Source organism: Lepus europaeus, chromosome 1, assembly GCF_033115175.1.
Source record: "Lepus europaeus isolate LE1 chromosome 1, mLepTim1.pri, whole genome shotgun sequence".
Lineage (NCBI taxonomy): Eukaryota > Metazoa > Chordata > Mammalia > Lagomorpha > Leporidae > Lepus > Lepus europaeus.
In genome coordinates this window covers 43,528,165-43,547,390 of record NC_084827.1, presented here as the reverse complement: position 1 = coordinate 43,547,390, position 19,226 = coordinate 43,528,165, and the positions used below count along the sequence as shown (strand labels likewise).

General features: G+C 42.2%; 1 protein-coding gene across 1 annotated transcript in view; it reads left to right on the top strand.

The window, feature by feature from the left end:
• The window catches only part of FBXL13 (F-box and leucine rich repeat protein 13), a 251,473-nt gene that overhangs the window by 27,250 nt on the left and 204,997 nt on the right, over positions 1-19,226 (top strand). The window contains exons 4-7 of the mRNA XM_062212179.1: positions 3,549-3,616; positions 5,637-5,791; positions 12,467-12,576; positions 15,128-15,292. Of these exons, the coding sequence (XP_062068163.1) occupies positions 3,549-3,616; positions 5,637-5,791; positions 12,467-12,576; positions 15,128-15,292 (498 nt within the window). The remainder of the gene's footprint in view (positions 1-3,548; positions 3,617-5,636; positions 5,792-12,466; positions 12,577-15,127; positions 15,293-19,226) is intronic.

The following is a 19,226-nucleotide window of genomic DNA, read 5'->3' as shown; positions in this document are numbered from 1 at the left end:
AAGAGATACAGACAGATAGACAGAGAGGACTTCCATCTGCCGGTTCACTCCCCAAATAACCACAGTGACTGGGGCTCGGCCAGGAGCTGGGAGCTAACCCTAACCCTAACCCTAACCCTAACCCTAAAGCCAGGAGCTGGGAGCTTCCTCCAGGTCTGCCACATGGGTGCAGAGGCCTAAGCACTTGGGCCATCTTCTGCTGCCTTGCCAGGCATATTAGCAGGGAGCTGGATTGGAAGTAGAGCAGCCAGGACTTGAACCTGCACCCATATGGGATGCTGGCTCTGCAGACGGCGGCTTAATCAGCTGTGCCACTCAGGGCCCCAGAGTATTCTTTCTGTCTCTCTCTCTCATGTCCCTGTAGCATCCTTCCCTTCCTCTCAGTAACCAGCTGTAGCAGGCTTTCATTTATCCTTCTGCTGTTTGTTTTTGAAAAATGTGAGGAAATGCCCCGTATTCCCCTTACCTGTGATTTCTTATACAGAACTAGGAGACTGTCCATACAGCTAGCTTTATACATCTTGTTTTTCTCACTCAATATGTCTGGGAGATCAACCCTCCTACATAGCTTTTTAAATGATGCTACCACAGGTGAGAATCACATAACAAAAACCTAAAATCTACATGGAAAAATGTCAGCCTACAATGCCATACTGATGTAACACAGTGGAACTAGGAAAGGGAAACTTAACCTCAGGGCCCTGAGGGCTGGGGTTTTGATTATTGGAAAGAGGCACACAGGTCCTGTGCCCCAGAGAGAGAGAGAGAGAGAGAGAGGGAGAGGGAGAGGGAGAGGGAGAAAGAGAAGAGGGGGGAGAGGGAGAAGAGGGAGGAGAGGGAGGAGAGGGAGGAGAAGCAGAGGGAGAGTGAGCGAGCTTGCATCTGCTGGTTCACTCCTCAGCAGTGATGTTCAAGTACTTGGGTGCCACCCACTTGGGAGACCTGGATGGAGGAGATTCTGGCTCCTGGCTTAGGCCTGGCCCAGTCCTGGCTGTTGTGGACATTTGGGGAATTATCCAGTGGATGGAAGAGCTCTCTGTCTGCCTCTGTGTCTCTACTGCTCAAAAAAAAAAAAAAAAAAAAAGTGAAGAATGACTTAAACAATTTATGTTTTTTTCTCAGCATCATCATAATTTGTATTTAATTCCTGATCCAAATGAGAATATTCAAATGTCATTGAACACAAATGAGATAGCCTACTAGGCCTCTCTTATGTGCCTGAAATATATCTGTGACTAACATGTGTTTAATGGGGTCTGTTAACTTACCAAAGCATTACAGCTGTGTGCCTTAGAAAAGTAGAATTCAGAAATCCTGGCAGTTGGTGTAGATTTGAACCCAACTTCTCTATACAGACAAATTGAGATGACTACGTTTGTGTAGCTGTATGGTAAATAGAGTGGCAATAAAATGAGAGATAAACACCATTAGCATTTTTTTTAAAGATTTATTTATTTATTTGAAAGAGTTAGAGAGAGAAGGAGAGGCAGAGAGAGAGGTCTTCCATTCAATGGTTCGCTCCCCAGTTGGCTGCAATGACCAGAGCTGTGCCAATCTGAAGCCAGGAGCCAGGAGCCTCCTCCGGGTCTCCCACATGGGTGCAGGGGCCCAAGGACTTTGGCCATCTTCCACTGCCTTCCCAGACCATAGCAGAGAGCTGGATCAAAAGTGGAGCAGCAGGGTCTTGAACTGGCACCCATATGTGATGCCGGTGATTCAGGCCAGGACGTTAACCCACTGTGTGACAGTGCTGGCCTTTACCATTAGCATTTTTTTTTTTTTGACAGGCAGAGTGGACAGTGAGAGAGAGAGAGAGAGAGACAGAGATAAAGGTCTTCCTTTGCCGTTGATTTACCCTCCAATGGCTGCTGTGGCCGGTGCACTGTGGCTGGCACACTGCGCTGATCCGAAGCCAGGAGCCAGGTACTTCTCCTGGTCTCCCATGGGGTGCAGGGCCCAAGCACTTGGGCCGTCCTCCACTGCACTCCCTGGCCACAGCAGAGAGCTGGCCTGGAAGAGGGGCAACCGGGACAGAATCCAGCGCCCCAACTGGGACTAGAACCCGGTGTGCCGGCGCTGCAAGGTGGAGGATTAGCCTATTGAGCCACGGCACCGGCCTCTACCATTAGCATTTAATAGTAGCTATACGCCTACTGACCGACTTCAAAAAGTTTGTGGGAAAATGGAATTACAAGATAAATTTAGAGTGAGCCTCTGGCCTTATGGGACTTCCCTATTCTGTATCAGAGTGTCTGGGTTTGAGTCCTGGTTCTGCTCCCAGTTCCAGCTTTCTGCTGGTATCAGCTTGGGAAGCAGCAGGTGATGGCTGAGGTAGTTGGTCCCTGCCACCCATGTTGGAAATGCAGATTGGGTTCCTGGGTCCTGGCTTCAGCCTGGCCTCACCTTGGCTGCTGTGGGTATTTGAGGGGTGAGCTAGTGAATGGGGTGTATCTGTTTCTCTGTCTCTCTGATTTTCAAATAAAATAATTTAAAAATACTTAAAGTTTATTCTTGTGCAAAAAAATTAAGATACATGCATGTAGTTGTTTTCCTTTTTTTTTTTTTTCCCCTTTTTTCTTTTGGACAGGCAGAGTTAGACAGTGAGAGAGAGACAGAGAGAAAGGTCTTGCTTCCGTTGGTTCACCTCCCAAATGGCAGCCACAGCTGGTGCGCTTTGCCGATCTGAAGCCAGGAGCCAGGTGCTTCTCCTGGTCTCCCATGGGGTGCAGGGCCCAAGCACTTGGGCCATCCTCCACTGCCTTCCCGGGCCACAGCAGGGAGCTGGACTGGAAGAGGAGCAACCGGGACAGAACTGGTGCCCCATCCGGGACTAGAACCCAGGGTGCCGGCGCCGCAGGCGGAGGATTAGCCTAGTGAGCCGCGGCACCGGCCTGTAGTTGTTTTCATAACATACATTTCCATGAAATTTTTGAAGATCCCTCATATTTTAAATATGTTAGTACAATAATATTACCTTTGCTTATTCAAGAATGAGTGGACGGTACAGATGATTTCAGCAATCCTCAGTTAGCAGGTAATATATTCACAATTATTGTGAATAATTGTAGGTGATCAGTTTTTCACCTCTTAAAGCATATTCCAATTTAGACTTTTAACTCATGTGGCTTTCCTATTCCTGCTTGGCAAGTGAGGCAGTCCAGTATGTTTTTTTGACAAGAGAATCTCATTTTATATCCCTGAGAAGGCGGAATCATGTAGTGATCAGTAGACATGCAACTCAACACCCCTATGAATCTGAGGATAGCTAGTAATAACAACACCATAATACTTCCCTTAAAAGGCTTTAAAATAAGTGAGATGGAATGGGACAATTTGAAGCTGTGATTTTAACTTTTAAAACATATGGACTAGGCATACACAGTAGGATCCCAATATGGGAATGGTGTGTGGTTCTTCTGATCCATGCCTATGCCCTAAGTGCCCATTCCTCACCCCAGAGGCAACCATTGCTCTCATTCCCCCTTTATCTCACACAGGGGACACGCACAGTCCACTCATTTCTAATTTTTTTCAATTATTTATCTTAGGTGACTCCAGAATTGATGATAAAAGCATGTACCTTTCACACTAAAAATTTAGTGAAGACTCATTTTTGGTAAGAATCAGATTTTTGGGATAAGAATGTAGTTTTAATGTCTTCCTCTTCAGATTTTTAATTCTTGATCTATTCCATAAAGAAAAATTCTTTTAGCTTCTATTTTGTCATATTTCCACCACTTTGAATTAGATACTTCATTTTAATTTAATAAGCTTTACTATTCACAATAGCCAAAATTTGGAATCAACCAAAATGTCCATCCTCAGACAAATGGATCAAGAAAATGTGAGGCCGGTGCCGTGGCTTAACAGGCTAATCCTCCGCCTTGCAGCGCCGGCACACCGGGTTCTAGTCCCGGTTGGGGCGCCGGATTCTATCCCGGTTGCCCCTCTTCCAGGCCAGCTCTCTGCTATGGCCTGGGAGTGCAGTGGAGGATGGCCCAAGTGCTTGGGCCCTGCACCCGCATGGGAGACCAGGAGAAGCACCTGGCTCCTGGCTTCGGATCAGCACGATGCGCCGGCCTCAGCGGCCATTGGAGGGTGAACCAACGGCAAAAAGGAAGACCTTTCTCTCTGTCTCTCTCTCTCACTATCCACTCTGCCTGTCAAAAAAACAAAACAAAAAAGAAAATGTGGTATATATGCACGATGGAATATTATTCAGCTATAAAAAAGAATGCATTTCTACCATTTGCAGCAAAATGGATGCAATTGAAGGATGTGATATGGACTGAAATAAGCCAGACTCAGGAAGACAAATACCTCATATTCTCCCTTACATGTAGGAGCTAAAATTTAAAAAACAAACAGAAAAAGAAAGAAATGTCTGTGTATCAGTATTGCTGCAAATACAGTTTTGTAAAACTTTGTTTTATACCTTTGTTAAACCAGCGGTTAAGAATGTTACACTTCTATGTTTTTGTAAAAAATATTTATTTATTTATTTGAAAGTCAGAGTTACAGAGAGAGAGGAGATGCAGAGAGAGAGAGAGAGAGAGAGAGAGAGAGAGAGAGAGAGGGAGGGAGGAAGGAAGGAAGGAAGGAAGGGAGAGGTCTTCCATCCGATGGTTCACTCCCCAATTGGCTGCAGCTGATCCAAAGCCAGGAGTCAGGAGCTTCCTCCGGGTCTCCCACGCAGGTGCAGGGGCCCAAGGACTTTGGCCATCTTCCACTGCTTTCCCGAGCCATAGCAGAGAGCTGGATCGCAAGTGGAGCAGCTGGGTCCTTAACCAGCGCCCATATGGGATGCTGGCACTTCAGGCCAGGACGTTAACCCACTGTGCCACAGCGGCAGCCCCACTTCTTGGTTTTAATGATCTGTGATTACTTTAAAATTCATGATGTATGGGTAAAATGGCCATTTTTCCGTTCAATTATTGTTTATAGCCATTGTTTATATTCCCTCTAAACTAGAGTCTTTTTGCTTTTTAACTTGTTAAACTCTTATTTGGTGAAGTATTAAGCCTTTTTAATATAATGTAAATTTAAAATATGTTATCTCAAAAACTGCAAAAAAGATGACAGAAAAGGAGAAGAAAGAAGGGTAGGAGGGGGAGAGAGGGGAGAGAGGGAGGGAGGGAGGAAGAGAATATCATTGTGTCCTCTGAATTGTCTCTACAGATCACATTGAATATGTTCAAAACTAACTAAAAATTAAAGTAAAAAAATTTAATTAGCTTTTACTTAGTTAAAAATTTTCTTAGTACTTCAAAGTATGGCTTTGTATAGCCCTGCAGGCCACGTACTGAAGACCTTGGGGCCAGATATGTGTTGGAATTTAGATTCCCCCTCCCACATTTTTTGCTTTTAATAATTATTTCGGTGATTCTTTTGATAAATCAAAGTTACGATAACATGACTTTAGCTCGTGTTCTTTTTCTTAAAGAAAGATATGACTTGAAGCTGCATTTTCCTGTTGACCATCAGAAATTCTTCAGGTCATATGCAATTTGTAGGAGTTTCTTTCTGTGGTGTGGTTTTGAAGAGATAAAGCAGGTCTCACTTATTGTTGCTCTTACTTTATTTACTAATGTGTTGCACTAATATAAACATTATTTTTCTGTATTTTCTGCCTGAAGCACTTGGAGAGACATAGCAATACCTCATGTAAATGAAGATGAAATTATGGCTGAAAAAATGGAAAAAGCAATAACACATTATAATTACAAACTTCAGAAATCTGCATTTTATTACTGGCACTCTTTTGCAGAAAATCAAAGAAGAAAGCTTAAAGGTAAATCCTGACATAGCTGTAATTAATTTTTGTATTCATTTGTTCAAAGAGTCAACAAAACAACCGTCAAAGCAAGGTTTATGTATTATTTTTTGTGTTTGGACAATTGTCATGACATGAAAGTAGGCCGGCTAATTTAAAATTAGTGATATTTGTTTCAAAAGATTTAGTGGAGTGGGCATTTAGCCTGGCAAGTGAGATGCCAATTAAGATGCCCGTTTCCCATATTGAAGTTCCTGGGTTTGAGTCCCAGCCCCAGCTCCTGACTTTGACTTCCTCTAGTGCGGATCTTGGGGGGCAGCAGTGGTGGCTCAAGTAGTTGAGTTACTGCAGCTCACGTGGGGCCCTAGACTGAGTTCCAAGCTCCCAGCTTCGGTCCAGCCCAGTCCCTTTGCAGGCATTGGGGGAGTAAATCAATGGATGGGACTTTCTCTTTGTCTCCCATGGCAATTTTTGTAAAAATATTTTATTGTAACAGAAAACTGACATATTTAAAATCACATTCAATGTGTATTTGCATATATGTACATGTAAATATAAATTGGTATCTACTCTCAGCTCTTTTTCCCCACGTAATAGCTAATATGTTATGGAGTAGTACGAAAGTTGACTGGTTTTTTAGAAAGCTCTCCCTTCGTTGTGAATATTTTATTTAAAGGATATATGAGGAAATACAAAGGCAAATCAGTTTCTCTTACTTAAGACCTGGTTGTTGTAATGAGTACACAGTGCATTTAAGTGATGCTGGGGGCAGGGACCAAGAACTGCAGCCTTTTGCTTAGACTCGTTGTAGCTCTCCAGGTACAGACTTTTTCATGGCTGTTGCAAACCAGAGAATCTTTCTTTTGCCTGTCTGTTGTCTTTCCATCAGTCAAAGGGAACCCTCCAAAGGTTTTAACATAAGAGTAATGAGAGGTTCAGAACTGATTAACTGACTAACTAGACTTTCTTGAGGTTGTAATAGTAGGTGATAACTGTTTTCAAAATTCATGTTCTGCTGGCACTGTGGCACAGTGGGTTAAGTCGCTGTTTGCAGGGCTGGCATCCCTAATGGGTGCTGGTTCAATTCCTGGCTGCTCTGCTTCTGATCCAGATCTCTGTTAATGCACCTGGGATGGCTCAAGTTCTTGGGCCTCTGCACCCATGTGGGAGACCTGAAAGAAACTCCTGGCTCCTGGCTTCAGCCTGGCCCAGCCCTGTGTGTTGCGGCCATTTGGGGAGTGAACCAGCAGATGGAAAATCTGTTACTTCTCTCTCTCTCTCTCTTTCTCTTCTCTGACCCTGTAACTCTTTCAAATAAATAAATAAACAAACAAATCTTTTAAAAACAAAAATCCATGGTCGGATGAGCTGCAAGCTCTGTGGGGAACACAGTTTAGTCTGCACACCGGCCAGCCTCTCTGCCAATGCCTTTCCTCTCACATCTGGGTTATTTTTTCTGTTTCTCAACTCCTGCCCTCTCTCTGCGGCAGTTGCTTGCTCCGTCGTTGTGTCCCTCTTTCCCTTTTCCTCTCCTTCTCCAAGGTCTCTCTGGTTTCTGTGCCCTCCTCTTCATTTCTCTCTGACTCCTTCTCTCGCATGCCTTGTCTTTGTCTCCCTCACTCCTAGTCCCTTCCTGTCCTGCAGCCTGGCCTGTTGGACCTGCCCATGCTCTCCCCTCACGCCTCCCTTGCCTCTCGGTTTTCCTTTCCCCAGAACGTTGTCCTCCTGCTCCTTCTCCATACCCTCCTCCGCCCCCCTTCTATCCCTCGCCCTTCTTATCCCTCTTTAATTCACCACTGTACAACACAGGAGCCTATTTTTAAGAAGTCTTTATTAGATTCATGCAGAAGAACTTTATATTTCTCTTTGCAACCAAAATCAAGTAATTTCAAAATTATATCTTTCAAAATATCTGTTGCATTCATATGAACTGATTAGACTATGTTTTTTGTACTCCTGAATGAAAAAAAAGTAAAAATTTTCCTTGAGAATCAATTTTCAGGCATTCCAAATAAGCCTAACGTATGTTTCTGTAAGTGGTACCATTGAAATGAACAAAAATAAATAAAACATAGCCATAATTTAGACATTTTACTATACATTTGTATAATGCTACAATAAAGCCTTAAAAATCTATGAAATGTTATTAGAGTCTGATACTATATTTTAGAGTATATACAAATAATCTAATATATCAAATGATATGCAGATGTGAGTTTCTGTTGATACAGTATAGTAATGAATCATCAAATTTTTTACTTTGTAATTGTTATAATTTCAAGGGTAAAAGCTAAAATCACCCTAAGCATTGAAATATATGGAAGACTATTTTGTTAAAAAACAATTCAACTACCTGGAAAACATCATGCTGAGTGAATTAAGCCAGTCCCAAAGGGACAAATATCATATGTTTTCCCTGATCGGTGACAACTAACTGAGCACCAAAGAGGAAACTTGTTGAAGTGAAATGGACACTATGAGAAACAGTGACTTGATCAGCTCTTGTCCTGACTGTTGATGTACAATGTAATACTTTATCCATTTTAGTATTTTTTTGTTCTAGTGCTGGTGGTTGAACTCTGTAATTAACACACAATTATTCTTAGGTGTTTAAATTTTAACTGAAAAGTGATCCCTGTTAAATTTAAGCGTGGAAAAAGAGAGGGAGGAGATGTACAATTGGGGACATGCTCAATTGGACTTGCCCCAGGTGGTGGAGTTAGAAACGTGCCAGGGGATTCCAATACAATCCCATCAAGGTGGCATGTACCAATGCCATCTCACTAGTCCAAGTGATCATCTTCAGTTCACAATTGATCACTGATAGGTCTAAGAGTCAAAGGGATCACACAAACAAAACTAATGTCTGCTAATACTAACTGATAGAATCAAAAAGGGAGAGAACGATACAACATGGGAAGCGGGAGACACAACAGACCCATAGAATAGCAGATGTCCTAAATAGCACTTTGGCCTCAGAATCAGCCATTAAGGCATTCGGATCTGGCTGAAGAGCCCACGAGAGTATTTTAGGCATGGAAAGCCAAGACACTCTGGAAAAAAAAAAAAAGAAGAAGAAGAAGAAGAAGACCTATATGAAAGATCTCTGCGAGTGAGATCCCAGTGGAAAGAACGGGGCCATCAAAGGAGGAGGTACCTTTCTCTGAAGGGAGGAGAGAACTTCCACTTTGACTATGACTCTGTCAGAATAAGATCAAAGTCGGCGAACCCTAAAGGCTTCCATAGCCTTGGCAACTCATGACTAGAGCCTAGGGAGATTACTGACGACATAAACAAGAGTGTCAAATTGTTAAATCAACAACAGGAGTCACTGTGTACTTTCGTCTCATGTGGGATCTGTCCTTAATGTGTTGTCCAATGTGAAGTGATGCTATAATAACTAGTACTGAAACAGTATTTTTACACTTTGTGTTTCTGTGTGGGTGCAAACTGATGAAATCCTTACTTAGTATATACTGAATCGATCTTCTGTATATAAAGATAATTGAAAATGAAAAAAAAACTTGGTTTTAAATTGGAAATTGCATAGAAAATTAATTAATTTTTAAAAAATATCATGTAGGATCTCTGTCCTTAATGTGCTGTACATTGTGATTTAATGCTATAACTAGTACTCCAACAGAATTTTCACTTTGTGTTACTATGTGGAGGCAAACTGTTGAAATCCTTACTTAATATATATTAAACTGATCTTCTGTATATAAAGAGAATTGAAAATGAATCTTGATGTGAATGGAAGGGGAGAGGGAGCAGAAAAGGGGAGGGTTGAGGGTGGGAGGGAAGTTTGGGGGGGGAGCCATTGTAATCCATAAGCTGTACATTGGAAATTTATATTCATTAAATAAAAGTTAAAAAAAAAAAACCAATTCAACCAAAAGGAATTGAAATTATTTTAAGGAAGTCATCCATTTAAAAAAGGTTTATTTACTGAAAGGCAGAGAGAGAGAGAGAGAAAGAGAGAGAAAGAGATAGTTCTTCCATCCATTGGTTTACTCCCCAAATGGTTGCAACAGTTGGGACCGGGCCAGGCTGAAACCAGGAGCCAGGAATTCCATCTGGGTCTCCCACATGGGTGTCAAGGGTCCAAGTACTTGGAGCATTTTCCACTGCCTTCCCAGGTGCATTAGCAGGGAGCTGGATCTGAAGTGGAGAAGCCGGAACTTAAACAAACTTTCCAACATGGGGTGCCATTGTTGCAGGCTATGGCATAATCCACTGAGCCACAGTGTTGGCCCCTTGAAGTCATCCATTTTTTAAGGGACCTTTTTGCCTGTAGTTTTACAAATGTTGAAATTTATAATTGTCCTTAAAAAGATTGCTGAAGTAATAAAGTAAATGGATCTAGTTTCATTTGTTTGTCTGCTTGGGAGCTAAACTTAACAACTAGATCAGTCCAAGTTCTCCTGTTATGACTGAACCAAAATCTGAACATATAATGAAGAAATAGGAGTCATTCAGTAGATGAGTTATACCTACTCATTGTAAATTTACACTGATAAATGCTCGTTCATTTCCCAGTTGCTTAAGACCAGCCGAATTTGATAAGTATGAATAGCTAAACTAGTTGAGCTGTAGGCTTTTGGGACAAAACTGCAAAGTGTAGCAGAGCTGTGACCCACGAAGACAGACAAAGACTTTCAAAGTCCAACAGTGATGTTAAAGACTGGTAGTCTACATGTTTTGCTTTATTTGTTCTCTCTGCCTTTCAAATAAATTTTATATATATATTTTATACAGATTATATGTATATATATTATATAAATTATATGTTATATAATTTATATATCTATCTATGTAATAAATTATCTATATCTATATGTATATCTAGAGAGATATCTTCCATCTGCTGATTCACTCCCTAAATGGCTGCAACAGCCAAGGCTGGGCCAGGCCGAAGCCAGGAGCCTGGAACTCCATCCAGGTCTCCCTTATGAGTGGCAGGGGCCCGGGCACTTGGGCCACCCCCTGGTGTTCTCCCACATGCGTCAGCAGGAAACGGGATGGGGATCACTGCAAATGGGATGTGCACTGGTGTTCTGGTATCAGATGCTGGCATTGCAAGCAGTGGCTTAACCTGCTGTGCCACAGTGCAGTCCCTGTTTGCACAGTACTTTTAAAAAAATCTTAAAAATGTGTTCCCAAAATGTGAATGTCAAAAGTATTCATATAAAATCCATATATCCTGCTCCTTTTGAAAATACAAAAACAAACCAAAGATGAAACACCACCACCACCACCACCACCACCACCACCACCACCGGGTCTCTGTTTCTGAGAGGACAGGACTGACTGCAGCTAAGAAGCCACTGCCTTCAGTGAGTGGTTTTCCAGGCCTGATTCAGTCATCTTTTTTGGCCTCTGTGTGTGGGCATTGGCCTGGCTAACTCATAAAAGGAACCCATTAAATAATGCAGCCTATAATTAAGTTCAAAGTCATTGGATCTGAGTACTACCTCATGATTATATTTCTTATGAGTAAGTCTGGAAATTCTGATTTTATGCAGAATAGATTTGTTAAAAAAGAAGAAATGGGGGCCAGTGCTGTGTAGTAGCTGGTAAAGCCACCGCCTACAGTGCCGGCATCCCATGTGGGCGCTGGTTCGAGTCCCGGATGCTCCACTTCCAGTCCAGCTCTCTGTTACGGCCTGGGAAAGCAATAGAAAATTGCCCAAGTCCTTGGGCCCCTTCCAGAGACCTGGAAGAAGCTCCTGACTCCTGGCTTCAGATTGGCGCAGCTCCGGCTGTTGTGGCCATTTGGGGAGTGAACCAGCAGATGGAAGACCTCTCTCTCTCTCTCTGTCTCTGCCTCTGTCTCTATGTAACTCTGACTTCAAGTAAAATAAATAAACCTTTAAAAAAAAGAAGAAGAAATGATATATGATATGAAATTTCTCTTGCATCTGTTACATGTTAATTTCTATGGGCAAAGGTGACATATACAGGTTCAAGTTTCATGAGTACTATCTAATGTGTCAAAAGTAAATGATTTCTGGGGTGGGCATTGTGGCACAGTGGGTGGGATGCCCATATCCCATATCAAAGTGTCAGTTTGAGGCCTATTTTGCTTCCGATCCAGTCTCCTGCTAATGTGCTTGTGAGGCAGTAGATGATGGCTCATGGTGGAAGATCTCTCTTTTTCTGTCTCTCCCTCTCTCTTTGTTATTCTGAAAAACTTTTTTCTGAAGTAATTAATTTCAGATGTAATTAAAACCAAAGACTGGGGCTGGTGTTGTGGTGCAGCTGGTAAAACTGCCACCTATGACACTGGCATCCCGTGTGGGCACCAGTTTGTGTCTTGGCTGCTCCACTTCTGATCCAACTCCCTGCTAATGGCCTGGGGCAAGCAGCGGAAGATGGCTCAAGTGTTTGAGTCCCTGCCACCCAAGTTAGACCCAGATAAAGTTCCTGGCTCCTGGTTTTGGCCTGCTTTAACCTTGGCACCTGTGGCCATCTGGGGAATGAACCAGCAGATGGAAAATCTCCCTCTCTCTTTCTCTGTCTCTCCCTCTCTTTCTGTAAGTCTGATTTTCAAATAAACAGATCTTTAAAAACAGAAATAAAAAATCCCAAATACTATCAGATACAATATTGGTTTATATTATAAAAATGATAGAATGTTAAATCACTTTTTTTTGGAAACAGCTTTGACCATAAATAATCTATTTTCTTTAGAAGTACTATGGAGGATACAACAGATGTTATATTGTCACAAACTAAAAGTTGTTCTAACAAACTGGCGGGATAAAGCAAGATCCAAGACTAAAATGAGAGAAGATGAGCTGGTATTGTATATTTGGAAGCAGTTTTTAAAAATCTGAATTTTTCAATTATAGTTGTGCTGCCTTAGATAATAATGCCAAGTGTTGGAAATACTAAAATCCTGAATATTATGTGCTTTTGGTGGGCTCTTTGTTCTTTTACTTAATAATTTAAATTTTGCTTCAGCTACTCCAGGTGCTTCCTAACAATTTCTGTTTGTTTGAATTATGAACAAGGAAAATACAATTATGGATTAAGGAAAAAATTTATAACATTTTGTTTAAACACATTGATAAAGAAACTAAGAATTTATCTATCTATATGGAAGAGAAAATATCTGATGTAATTGTAATGGAGAAGTAAATGATAAAGACTGAATAAATTTATTCTTTTTCTAGATGAAGTTAATTCTTAATATGCTCTAGTTTGCTGAGCTATTTATACATAAACAACACTTAATGTTGTTTTAGAATATGCCGGGTAACTTCCAGGATCAGGCATAGAAGCATACTGGAATTGTTTTGTAGCTACATTATTTAATAATAAATATCAGCATTTATTAGCATTCTTTGAAATACAAGGTCAGGATGTACAGGAAGTGATTGGGTCGTGGAAGGCAGGATCTCTACCTCCACCCATCCCCAAACTGGTTCAGATGTTGAAACTGCTGATACCACACAGGCAGCTAGAGGGCAGGAGGAGGTTTACTACTCTCCCAGTGCTTGAAGCAGTCCTGGAGTCTGCAGGGACCCCGAGAGGCCTGAAGCATGGTTCTTGCTCTCTAGAAGTCTGTCTGCTACAGGTCTCGAGCTGTTCTTACAGGCAGCCCTCTAGCCCTTGTCTTCTGTGGACTACCCTGTCAGCAGTGCCCATTCCACAGTTCCAATTTGGGAGCCCCTGGGTGAGTCTATGCATCCAGGGGTCCCTACCACTTTGTGTGCTAAGCTAGTGCTTCGGTGGCTGCCTTCCATGCCTGACTACTGAGTGCAATGGTGAAACAGGTAATCCTACGTGACCAGCTTCTTTCTTTAAGCTGGAGATCCCTGAGAGCAGGTTGTGTTTTCTTTGCCGCCCCCCCCAACACTGAGCATGGTGTTTCACATGCACTAGTTGATAACTATTAATATATATAATGCATATTGTTTGCAGTATTCAAAACGTTCACAGAATGTGTATTATTAAAAAAACTACATGGAGCTCAATTATTTTTTACATCAAAAATCTTACCTTTGAATTCTAAGTGTCCACAAACTTTTGGAAATATCCTCATATTTATATGAAATATTTAATTGAATGCTTAGAGAAAGTCTGTTCTCGTAGTTTTAGATTTCTCGGCTTAACAGTCACTGCACAGTCATGTAGGTGGCGTGGGGATGGCAGGTGTGTGCTGGGAGCACAGCAGGGAACGCTTGTGTGTGCCGCCTCCCCAACATCTGCTCTTCTTCAGGCTCTGCTGTGTGTATATGAGGGCTGAAAAAGTTTGGAGAGGGGAAGTAAGACAGAAGTTTATTTGGGTGCAGAAATACTTTGAAATCTATGTATTTTTTCATTATATGCATTTCCATGAACTTTTTGAACACCCCTTGTATGTACAGATTTCAAAAATTTTTGCACCAAAATAAATTTATCTCTTAATTCCACAAACTTTTGAAGTGCCTGTGTATACGTGTTATATATATATATAATATATATTATATAATATATATATACACACACATGCACACACACACACCAAAATTGTGTATGTGTATGTATATGTGTATGGGGATGTTAGTAAAATACTTATTTATCCTTAGAGCATATTATTTATTACACGGTTTCCAGTAATCTATCAAAAATTAAAACAGATTTATAGGCCGGCGCTGTGGCTTAACAGGCTAATCCTCTGCCTTGCGGCACCGGCACACCGGGTTCTAGTCCCGGTTGGGGTGCCGGATTCTATCCCGGTTGCCCCTCTTCCAGGCCAGCTCTCTGCTATGGCCCGGGAGTGTAGTGGAGGATGGCCCAAGTCGTTGGGCCCTGCACCTGCATGGGAGACCAGGAGAAGCACCTGGCTCCTGGCTTCGGATCAGTGTGATGAGCCGGCCTCAGCGGCCATTGGAGGGTGAACCAACGGCAAAAAGGAAGACCTTTCTCTCTGTCTCTCTCTCTCACTATCCACTCTGCCTGTCAAAAAACAAACAAAAACAACAACAACAACAAAAACAGATTTATAGCAGTCATTCTGGCGAGTTCTCAAATAATCTCCAGCTCCTCTTCTATGCTCATCACCTCCCATCTGAGCCCAAGTGCAGGTTCTACCGTTATCAGAGCCTTGATTTTGTGGGCCTCTACTTCCTCTCTGTGTAGGAGGAGAGGAGCTGAAATCTGCAAAGTGGCTGCCTGTCTGTGCCAATTCAGCATGGCAGCTGGTGGCAGTGATTTCTAATGCTGTGGTCGTTCAGAGACTACTAAACATGTGTGTAGAACACTGTAATGCACGTGACAGTGATATCACTACGTGAAGTTCTGTGCTTTATATCTGTCATCTCACCCCTGCAGTTCAGTGGAATTTGTAAACTATTTTCATTGCAGATATTAAAACATGAACGGCAATTGAAAAGATGGAAAAGTAAATTAAAATTCAGAGTCACCACTGAAGAAACCAGTTCGCCTGAACTAAGTTCATCTGAAATCTCTTTTGTGGGGGACCTTCCAGAATGCGACATTTCGCTGTTACCTGAAAAAGCAATATCCCAGGTTTGTATGGACTCGATGTATGTGAAATAATGCAGTCTTGTTCTGTATGTACAGTATGGAGTCAGGGTATGTATGTCTTTGTCCATTAGTTCCACATTTACATGTTAACTGCTCACATTTTGTTTGTTTTTCAGTTGTAATTCCTTTAATTCTAATATTGGTTCATAATAGCACTCTACAAATATGTATGGGCAGTATTAGCCCTTTGTCTGGAATTCATCTGGTGATTCCATCCACCCCATACATTTGCAGCTTTTTCTTGTCTCTGGAATCTTTTGATGAAAGGAATTTTAAAGCTTTGTATAATAAAGTCGATCACTCTTGAGCTAATTATTTTTATTTTCAGTTCATGTTAATATTGCCGTATCCATATGCCTTTTTAAGTTGTTGTTCTAAGTCATATCATAGTTCTTACATTTAGCTGTTTTTTATTTGTTTTCTGTGAATTCCTATGCTGTTGACTATTAATGTTTATTTACTTTATCTATGGCAGTGCTAAAGCTTATAATATGCATTTTTAAGATGTCACAGACTTCTAGTTTATATGTTTTCCCTGATCCAAGGTAACTAATTGAGTACCTGAATTGTAATGTATTGGAATTAAGTAGACATTTTTTTAAAAAGGGTTTATTTATTTATTTGAAAGTCAGAGTTGCACAGAGAGAAAAGGAGAGGGAGAGAGAGAGGTCTTCCATCCACTGGTCACTCCTTAATTGGCTGCAACGGCCCGTGCTGCACCGATCTGAAGCCAGGAGCCAGGAATTTCATCCAGGCCTCCCACACGGGTGCAGGTGCCCAAGGACTTGGGCCATCTTCTGCTGCTTTCCCAGGCCATAGCATAGAGCTTGATTGGAAGTAGAGCAACTGGGACTTGAACTGGTGCCCAAATGAGATGCTGGCACTGCAGGCGGCAGCTTTAACCACTATGCCACAGCACCAGCTCCAGACATTTTGACATTCGATGATTGTTTAACAGCCCTTGTCTCTTCTATTGAGGAACTGTTTTTTTTTTTTTCCATACTATTTGTTGAACTCTTTTACTTAGTGTAGGGTTAATTATATGATCATTGAGTAAACTGAAAATAAATCTTTGTAAAAATTAAGAGTGGGAATGTGAGAGGGAGGGAGAGGAAGAGTTGGAGCATGGGCAGGAGGGGGGGTGGGTGGGAGAAATGTCACTATGTTCCTAAATCTGTACATATGAATTACGTGAAACTTTTTATATCATTTTACATTTAATGTAAGACTGTAACAAGAGTATGCTTTTATTTCTTGTTCCTGGGCTTTGTGCTATTATTGTCATATTTTGTTCCTATATTTTATAAACTCTACAATATAATTTATTATATTTTCTTTATACAGTTAATTATCTTTTATCCAAAACACTTATTTTAAAGAATCTCAAACTTGTAGAAAAGTTGCAAGTATAGTACAAAGAATTTTTGTTTTTCTGAGCAGTTTGAGAACAAATTGCCAACACAAGGTATCATCACTCCTGAATATTTTTGGTATATTTTCTCTGAACTGGACAGAATTTTCAGACCTGCTTCAGGTTTCTCTGGCTGTTTCAGTAATGTTCTAGCTACAGAGTCCAGTCTGGATCACATGTTGTCATTGGTTGTTGTGTCTCTTTGGTCTCCTTCAGTCTGGGACAGTTCCTTAGTCTTTCTTGAATTTTCATGACCTTGACATGAAACTTACGCAAGTTTTGTTGTAGAATGTGTCTCAACCTGGGCTTGTTTCATGTTTCCTTGTGAGTAGACTTGTGCTATGCGTTTTTACAAAAACAGCCACAGACCTGATTCTGTTGTGTTCCTCTCATTGGATTTTATCAATGGCACAGGACTTGGAGTTGGGGGGTCAGTTAGTCAGCTTTTCATACTACAACAAATACCTGAGGGGAGCTACTTCGGAAGGAAGATTTATCTGGGCTCAGAGTGTTGTGGGTTGCCAGTTCAAGATTGGATGGTTCTATTGGTCTGGTATCTGATGCGGGTGGTGGATGGCAGAACAAGGATCAAGTAGCCAGCCAGGAAGCAGAGAGAGACAGGAAACACACTGTGCCTCTACAGTCAACCTTCTGAGGACCACCACCCAGTGACCTAAAGACCTCTCATGAGGCCCACCCCCAGCATCATAATTGGATCAAGCCTTAATCCATCAACCATTAAAATGAACGCATTAATGATTGATGTAAAACTTTTCAACACATGGTCCTGGGGACAGCCGAACCATTATCCAAACACAATAGGCTGGTGGCTCCAATAGCCCACAAGCCAGGCTCCCTCACATTGGCCTCCTTTTCCTACCCTGGCTTATTCCTCCCTGGAGAGACCTTCCTTACCCTGTTGGGCTCTAAAACTCCATATCAGGGTGCTCCACTGAGTGATTGCCCTCTCCTTTTCATTCTTATATGCAGCTCTGGCCACCTCAGGGCCTCCTGGCCACCTCAGGTCCAGCCTGGCAGGGGTGCCTGCACTTCGTGACCCAACCTAATACCTAACGGCTTTAGGACTGAATTGTATGGGAAAGAGAAAGCAAAAAGATCGAGAAGTTCAGTGATTTTTTTTTAATCAAAAACCCAGAAAAAATATATTGTATTTTTCCATGAATTGGCCCTTTTTGGTAGTCTTTTTATTTAGATTGCAGTTTTCACCTAAAATAGGGAACTGTCCAATATATCAAATGTTCTTGTCCAATATATCAAATAAATGCTTCATATTATTTCCACAGATAAAAAAAAATAGGGAACTGGATTGGAGTGGAGCAGCCAGGACATGAGCTGGCACCCCTAGAGGGTGCCTGCATGGCAGGTGGCAGCTTTACCTGCTCTGCACAATGCCATCTTCCACAAGTAGGATTTTTTAAATGAATTAAATGAGACTTTTAGAGATGGATATAATATCTGTAATTTTTTTTATTTTTATTTTTTGACAGGCAGAGTGGACAGTGAGAGAGAGAGAGACAGAGAGAAAAGTCTTCCTTCGCCGTTGGTTCACCCCCCAATGGCCGCCATGGCCAGTGCGCTGTGGCCGGCGCATTGCGCTGATCCGAAGCCAGGAGCCAGGTGCTTCTCCTGGTCTCCCGTGGGGTGCAGGGCCCAAGCACTTGGGCCATCCTCCACTGCACTCCCGGGCCACAGCAGAGAGCTGGCCTGGAAGAGGGGCAACCGGGACAGAATCCGGTGCCCCGACCGGGACTAGAACCCGGTGTGCCGGCGCCGCAAGGCAGAGGATTAGCCTATTGAGCTGCGGCGCCAGCCTGTAATTTTAAAGTTTATTGCAACCTAGCCCAGACCTGTCTGTGCCATTTGTAGGTGAGCCAGTAGATGGGAGAGTTCTCCGGTTCTGTGTTTCCTTCTCTGTTACTCTTTCAGAAAAGTAAATATGTCTTTTTTTTTTAAATAGTTCATTTTCCCTTTTTTTAAAAAGATTGATTTATTTATTTGAAGGTCAAAGTTACACAGAGAGGAGAAGTAGTGAGAGGGAGACAGAGAGGGAGAGAGAGAGAGAGAGAGAGGGAGAGAAAGAGGGAGAGGGAGGGAGAGAGAGAGAGGTCTTAACATCCTCTGGTTCACTCCCCAATTGGTCACAATGGCCGGAGCTGTGCTGATCCAAAGCCAGGAGCCAGGAGCTTCTTCTGGGTCTCCCACATGGGTGCAGGGGCCCAAGGACTTGGGCCATCTTCTGCTTTCCCAGGCCATAGTAGAGAGCTGGATGGGAAGTGGAGCAACCGGGTCCTTAACTGGCGCCCATATGGGATGCCGGCACTGCAGGCTGGGGTGTTAACCCGCTGTGCCACAGCGCTGGCCCTCGTTTTTCCTTTAAACCCTTGAATATTTCTATAATAGCTCTTTAAAAAGTTTAATAGGTCTGTTACCCCTGGCATTTCTACGTACGTCTCTATTTTTTATTTTTCTCTTGATTATGTGCCA